The sequence below is a fragment of the Pelecanus crispus genome, chromosome Z (genome assembly GCF_030463565.1).
Source record: "Pelecanus crispus isolate bPelCri1 chromosome Z, bPelCri1.pri, whole genome shotgun sequence".
Lineage (NCBI taxonomy): Eukaryota > Metazoa > Chordata > Aves > Pelecaniformes > Pelecanidae > Pelecanus > Pelecanus crispus.
In genome coordinates, this window is record NC_134676.1 from 28,621,429 (window position 1) to 28,629,369 (window position 7,941).

Below are 7,941 nucleotides of genomic sequence, written 5' to 3' on the forward strand. Positions count from 1 at the left end.
TTTGCATACCATAACTGAAGTATAGGCTTCCTCCATCTGCACAGTCTTCCCTTCCAAAATCCTGTACCTGCTCTTATTTGACTATCAGCAAGGTAGAAGGTAGAATGTCACATCACTGACTCAAAAGTTGAGCTATGTGGCCAGCAAGAGCCAAACAAAATTCACTTTTTGGGAGGCCAAAAAGGAAAAGGAAAAAAAAAAAAAAAGCAGTAGCTCTCAAGGACTGCATGCCATGAAAGTGAATTCTAACAATTTAATGTCTGTATTTCTTATCTGTCAGTCAGGTTTTTCTGAAACTGGCAAATCACTTCAGAAGTAACTAGGTGACAGTGTGATTGCACAGAGCCATAGATTAGGTAGGTTAGGTGGGGCCTGTGGAGGTCTCTAGTCCAACCTCCTGTTTGAAGTAGGACTAACTTCCAAGTTAGGTAAGGTGCCTTGTCCAGTCAAATTCTGAATATCTTCAAGGGTGGACACTCCACAACATCTCTGTACAATATATTTGTGTGCTTAACCATGCTCATGGTGAATTTTCTTTCCCCATAGTTGGAATCCTGTTAAAACTTGTGACCATTGTCTCTCTTTGTTGCGTACCAAAACCTTGTTTTCTTAAGAAGCCTGGCTAAAAGTAAGTAAGCTGACTCCTAGTCAAGAGATTTAAACACTGACTTTCTGGCCTTTTGACTTTGTGAAACAAGTTGTAGAAGAAATCCTTTGATAACTGACCCATCTTCTCAATTCATCAGCTGCACTATAATGTTTTCATCTGCTTTGGTGGTCCCATGGAGTCCGAGACAGAGAAGACTAAGACAAACAGAACTGTTGTAAATAATCTTCCTAGAACACATCTGTCTTTTCTTGTCTTACTTATGAAAGCAAGAGATGAAACCCAATGTGATAAACAGCAAGCTTCAAGAGGCAGTGGCTTCACCTACTGCTTTGCTTGAAACAGAGAGAAGACAGACTTTTTTGACTCCACACTCTGGTAATGTCAAATGAAAGCATTTAGGAGAGTACCTGATGATCTTACCTTGGTGAGCATTCAGATTATATTATGCTTCTGTCTTATTTTTTTCAGGAGTGACTTTTAACAAAATTGGGACAAAGCTTCTAAACAAAACAATTTAGTCTTTAAATCACCATATGATAGTAGCCTAGGAGAAGGCTCTAGAAGTTGCTCTGAGGCTGTGCATAAAACCCACCAAATGAGTCACAGCTCCTGTAGATTTTGCCAGTGCATGAAAAACATGAGCTATTGTTTTTTCTATCATATAGGTGTTCTGACCTGAGCTGAAACTTTATTTATACTTTGTCTTCTGTTTCTTCCAATCTGTATCTCAGCATGCTATAAACAGAAAGAATTTTAAAGTGTTCTGGTTTTAATTATCCAAGGTCGGCCCTGGAACTGCTTCTTATTCACTATCTTGGCACATTAAATTCAGGTTTTCTAAAGTGGTTAGAAATAATTGTAGAGAACCATGTATTTTCCTTCCAAATGTGTATACAAGTGAATCATTCTATAATCAAGTATACAATAATAATAACTCAAAATAGCAAGTTTTAAAAGAAACAAAGTTATGGTGGGAACGTGCACTCTGCTAGTCATAGCAAGAAATAGTCCCCTATGAATCATTTTAAAGCAATCTTACTGCCTTTTAATAAAGGATACTAGTGAATGCATTTGTTGTTATTGAACTCGGTAATTTGATATTTAAATAGAGTGATTGACTTAATCCAGAAACTGAGAGGCCATCTGGACAGCCGTATAAAAATGTATGTGTGAGAAAAATGGAATCAGCCATTATGTTTTATTTTTAAAGTACTTATTATATTTTATTTCATTTTAAATTCAATCTTGAATATAGTTACTTTCATGGGAGGCTGTATACATTAGCTCAGTTGGTTAGAACACAGTGCTAATAACGCCAAGTTCACAGGTTCAATCCCTGCTTACTGCGGGGGGGTTGGGCTCAATGATCTCTCAAGGTCCCTTCCAACCCAAAGCATTCTATGATTCTATTATTTCCCGATTGGTGTTCTCATGTATGTCAATCATACTTCTCTCACCTTTTGAGGGAAAAATGATGTTACAGCTATACTAAAGAAGGTGAGAGCCACTGAGATTTAAATTGTTCTCTTGATTCCCTGATAGGTTATTGTAACATTGATGGATTTTTGTAACAGATTGGAGGTTTTGAGTTCCCCACATTGCGAAATTAAAAATTTACAATATCTTAATACACCAGTCCAAGGACTGTGAAGAATAATAATTCAGAATGTATCATATCATATAAAGTATTTGTTACTGGCTAACAGGCATATACCCAATGTTATCAAGGAGAAGAGAAAAAACAGTTACTGTATAAGATTATGATGTAGGCAAAAGTTTTGATGGGGAATAATATATTGTATTTATATGACTTATCTAGGAAATGCTTGCAAGAAAGCTATAAAGTGTTATTAATATTGTACATTTTTCAAACATTTAGAAACAGAAAGATTTACTATTAACTGTATCTCTCAAAAAAGTATAACTCTTCAGGTCCATGTTGTGAGAACATTACTACCTGCCACATGAAACATAAAATAATTAAAGAGATCTCAGCATAAACCTTGAAACTGATGCTTTGGAATAGAAGGCATGAATTCTTGATCTTTAATCATGCCTGTGAGTCCTTTGTCCATGCAGATACACAGAGGGTAACAAGAAAGGCCACTGTTATGAAATAACTTTCAAAGAAGAGTTATTCTAGACACCTCATCTTTTCTTCTGCTTTATGACATTGCGTTTGCCAATCTCACTGGAGTACAAAAAGGAAGATTGAACTTCTGAGGAATACCTTTCTTTATTGAGTGTAGGAGGAAATGTTACTTTCTCAAATCTGGCATTATATCTAGAAGCAACAGCATAGAATAATTATTTGTGAAAGTATGAATTAAGTTCCATGTTATTGCTATACAAATTCTAGTTGAGAAAATGATGAACTGAACCTACAAATGGTGAGTCATGTCTGATATGTGAAGGAAAGAATTGTAGGCTAAGGGACTATTAGAAGGTGCTCTAAGTCCTTTTGGTACTGTTATAGCTATGCTATTAAGTATCTGGTCATTCTAGTCCATTAGGTAGCTTCTGAACTAAAATTATTTATTTATTTCATAAGATGTTATGAATAACCTTTGATTTTTTTCAAAGGGTCGTAACTACCAATACCAAAAACGCAGCATGTGTAATTTAGGATCATTTGATAAATTAATACTTAGGGAAAAAGTACTTTCAAAATTGGGATAGGGGTGGACACAAAGGATCAGAAAGCAATTAACCAAAATCCCTGCTGGCCTGTATCTTTTAGGGGATGGACACCTTAACTTCAGGTGCCTGACTGGCATGGTATGTCTGATTGTTAGAAAAAGATCATTCCTTACTGACTGGCTTGTAAAGGCAGAGACCTTGGACTCCAGCATTCGCAGGAGGAAAGAAGAGTTAAGATCTGTATCACATGAAGTGAATCAAGAACTGTGGAGAGACCTGGAGAAATGCAAAGGCATTTTGAGTTGGGGGCGGGGGAGAATTACCAGGGAAGCATCGTATTTTGTCAGAGACAGATACAGTCTTACAATCCACAGACATCTCTTTTTCGAAGATGCCAGGTCTCGATCAGCTGAAAGAAAAGTTCTTTTCAAAATTGCCACTAGCATGGACAGAATTCATATGCTCTAGTTGAGTAGCAGCCTTTTAAAAGGAGTCGGAGGATCCAAAAATGTTGTTTATGCAAGGCGCTGGCTGTCAGTTCTAAGACCTTACTTGGTCTGAATGGACAGTGCCTTTTGGGACTCCTGGATTGTGACTGGTCTTCTCTGTTTCTAAGTTCTTGAGAGGAGCATGGATAAGGCGCAAGAAACTTGAAAGCTCTTAAGACAGATTTTTATTCCTAAATACTCCCTTGTGGCCCTCTAGATCAAATGCTGTCACCTTTAAGTGTGTTGTTCTTAGATCTTTTCTTTGCTTACACATCTGTAGCCCACATCCAGACTAGCTGCACTGAACCTGATCTGTTTGAGTCAGAAGAATAACATTTCCTCTGATCTTGCCACAGATACTGCAAATCAGTTCGGCTTTCCCTCAGATGTGATAATAATCTTTACCCGTTTTACAGAAGTATTGAAACTGGATTTACTGATACCTGTAAATTGACTCAAATATGTGGCTTAAACTGCAAGAGCATTTAAATTCCTTTTACAAATAATTTACAGAAGTAAAATAGTTATAAAATGCTTAACCATATCTCTAGATAGTTCCAGCACTTTCTTGCTTGGAAAAAATAAGGAGGGTACTGGTAGAATAGCCATTTTCTAAAACTGATCTTTCAGGGGCTATTGGAATGATCAGAGAATGGTGTCTCTGCACAGAAGTGGCAATCTTCGGTGACTAACCTTCATGCAATGGAGATTCTGGTCGGACATTTATATAGTTGCGCCACTAACAGGAATTCTCCTTAAATACAATTTCCAAGTTCTTATCTGCCACAGAGACAGGTCTTGTGAAGGTGTAACAAAATGGAAACACAAGTTGCAACACATTTAGAATGGCTTAAAAACTGTAAGGGTAAAATAGATGCCAACAAAGACAGAAAAGCTATTGGCAAGCAGGATGGAAAAAGTACCGAGAGTCAACATGTGTTGTCCCCAGATTTATGGAAAAAAAAGTTCATTCTGATACTGTAACTGATTGATACTTTATCTTGTAGTTCATGAAGATGGCAGAAAACTGAGACCACCTAACAGGACAGCAAGGGTAGGAAAGCAGAGAAAGATCCTGCCTGTGTGTTCTACCTTGCTAAGCTTTCTTCTGTACCTGAGGCACTAAGATGAGTTTTGGATAGCAGTATGGGAGCCTTTCTCTGCTCCTTACAGTCTGTAAACTGCTGGTCTTTTGTAAGGGGATGAGAGTTAACAGACAGCAGAAGGGAGGATGGAAACATCAAAGTGGGTATTAAAAGATTAATAATAATAGTAAACAAAGGGAGAGAGAAGAGGGAAAAAGAATTGAGAAAGAAAAATGGAAATGGGGAGGACATTAGTCAGCTGTGTCAGAATATGGAGGAAGAACAGGGACTAAATGTTCAAATACTGATCCATCCCTGCTGGGGAAAAAATATTGTCTATGGATATGGAAACTTTGATATCAAACAGTGATGTCAGAACTGAGCAGGACAGCTTTGGGATATATAAATTACTGTACTTTTGCTAACTGTTGACTGTTCTCTAAAATTAGTGAAAGGTAGAGATTAGAGAGAGTCGAGATTTTAATTATTCACTCAACTAAAGTTGTATTTATGGTAGAATGCTGATACTGAATCTACAAAATCTTAATCCCAATAGGCAAAACTTTAATTTGACCCAAAGTAATTGACAAAGCGAGCTGTCAACTGCTGAAAAAAGTTATTTCAATAGATTTATTTGGTCATATCTTTATTACACTTTCAAATGAGTTGAGAATTTTTAGTAAATAAGGTAGAATATTGCAGTGAGAGTGCTGAGAGGAGCATTTCCAAAGTAAGAAATGAATGTCTTTTCTCCAATTATGGTCTCTCAGAACAGGATGTTATATGTACTTCAGACCTTGCCAAGAAATTTTCCTGTACTTACATACAAAATGTCAACATTTCAGGACAAAAAAGCTTTTTTCAACAAATCAGAAGAGGTTGAAGTCATGCCTGTCGTGTCACTATAGACTCAGTATTAATGACAATGTTTCAACTCAGTTTCTGACAGTTTATTTTATAAAAAAATTCCCAGACTTACAAGTAAGATCATTGTTACCTGAAGGTGTCCTTAAAACTATTTTGTGACTTCCCATCCAAGCATTCCTGTTTATGCCCTTTGAAACATCACTTCAAGATGAGTGTGTATAAGTTGACTTTTTCTGGTGTGACTGACCGCTCCTTTGTAAGAGATAAAGACTCTGTGCGGAACTTCATGATATAACTTCTCGGGTGGGACTTGTATTCAGCCTGCCCATCTTTGTTACAGTCTGAGGTACTTTCATATACCCTAGACATCAGATCATGCTTTTTGTTCCATTATGTGCTGTGTTATGGCACAAGCATACTGAAGATGCACTGAGGGCCTAAGATACTGCATGCAATTGTGTTCTCACTGGAGTCACAAGTTTTGCTGTGAATGACATGGGCGTGAAACAACATGCATCCTCACGCACAAGACTCTGTATTTGCATTTCTGAACACAGACCTCATGCTTCTAGTGGCAATTTGCCACTTTGCTGCTTTGGGTGGTGAGCTCCTGGAAGTCAGGAAATGGCAGGGATATCCTCACCGAGGCATGGAATCTAATACCTACAGGATAGACTGATAGTTTTAGCATCGGGACCTAACGATGATGTCAGTTTAGCGAATATATTTTGCATTTTGGAATCAGTGTAGGTGACACAACTGGAAAAATGTGGTAACATAGAAAGACAAACTCTTGGGATGGCACATGGTAACCATAAGTGCAAGATAAATGACCAACTGGTGTCCCTTCAGACATCTTTTCTCTGCATTTTGACAAGGATTTATCTTGACTGATCTAATCATCCTGAAATACCTATCCTGTTTTGCTTCTCAAGACATTTGAGTGGTGTCTGAGCACTGGTTTTTGTTTGGGTTTGTTTTTTTTTTTTTAAACAGAGGCTGCCCCTACTTTCATGACAGCCCTCCCTCTCTTCATAAGGTCTGCTGCTACATGTGACAATTCTGCCCTCACTGTCAGTTTCTGCGTGGGGCTGGTTGTGGCAGCTCAGCAGCTCTGATATTTTGTGCAAGGGTACCAAAGGGAGAAAGCGTGGATGAAAGAGGAACAAAAGCAAGTAACTGAAAACAACAGTGGCAAGGGCCTTTTGGAGTCTGTGCTGTTATGAGAAAATGTAACATTTTTTACTGCTGGATCTTTACTGTGTTACTTTGTTACTGATTTTAACAGTGAAAACTAAAAATTCAGCTTCTCCTGCACTGTCACAAGTGCCTGAAGTTTATGTCTTACAATAGTTGCTTCAGTCCAGCAGATATTTAAATATTGCAAATACCCATTGTTCAGTCCTGCAATTTCTTGTATACAGGTGTACACCTTACTTTTATATGGTCTTTTGGGGGCTGTAGAAAGGGCATTCCCTGTGAGAAGCATTCCTTAATTTTGGGGAAGTACACTAAACTTAACCCTTCGTAGACATAATATGTGAAATTTAAGCAATGCTGAAGAACAGCGGCATTTTCCTGTTTCATAATTGGAAGCAGCCAGGATGGTTGACTTCTCACCCTGAGCACCACAAAGTGTAGTATTGCCCTTGTCTCACTGAAGTTTGGGTGCAAGTGAGAGATACTGGTAAGATGGCCGGGGCTTTACGCTACAAGATTCTTAGGACGCGTTACAGATTCCTAGGGATCTCTAATGCTTATGTGGTTCTAATGAGCTGTCAAAACCTCTCTGGATAAGAGTGCCAGTGATTGCTTTCCATTACTCTAATATAGACTGTAATCATTTGCATTCATTCTCAACAGGCTCTTCTGTCCAGTTCAACTCAGGTGGAAGTCTGACACATTTTCTTCAGTTCAGTGAGATAGTAATGGTATGTAAAGAGGAGTTTCTACCATGCCCTGTAATGGAAAAGCACTGGAGTTTCTACAAAGGGTGCGAAGGTTTTGGATTCTAAAGACTTCTTGAGTGGTAACATTTTTTTGCATTGTTATATTTGAGCATTGTTACATTTGAGCAAAGTAAACATTTGAGCTTTTAGAACTAAGTGCTTTGTTACTGTCATTTTGATAAGTCATTTGCCCAGCACTTGGAATGGACTGAAAGATTGTTTGGGTAAACAAGGAACTGGGGATTACTCTGTAGCAGGTGATGATAACTGTCAATATTGAATTTTGCGCTGTAAGATTAAGA

At 37.9% G+C, this 7,941-nt stretch overlaps 1 protein-coding gene across 1 annotated transcript in view; it reads left to right on the forward strand.

The window, feature by feature from the left end:
• The window catches only part of ANKRD31 (ankyrin repeat domain 31), a 68,252-nt gene extending 60,547 nt beyond the window's left edge, over nucleotides 1-7,705 (forward strand). Inside the window, exon 27 of the mRNA XM_075726433.1 lies at nucleotides 7,554-7,705. Within this exon, the coding sequence (XP_075582548.1) occupies nucleotides 7,554-7,705 (152 nt within the window). The remainder of the gene's footprint in view (nucleotides 1-7,553) is intronic.
• Nucleotides 7,706-7,941: the final 236 nt, after the last annotated feature.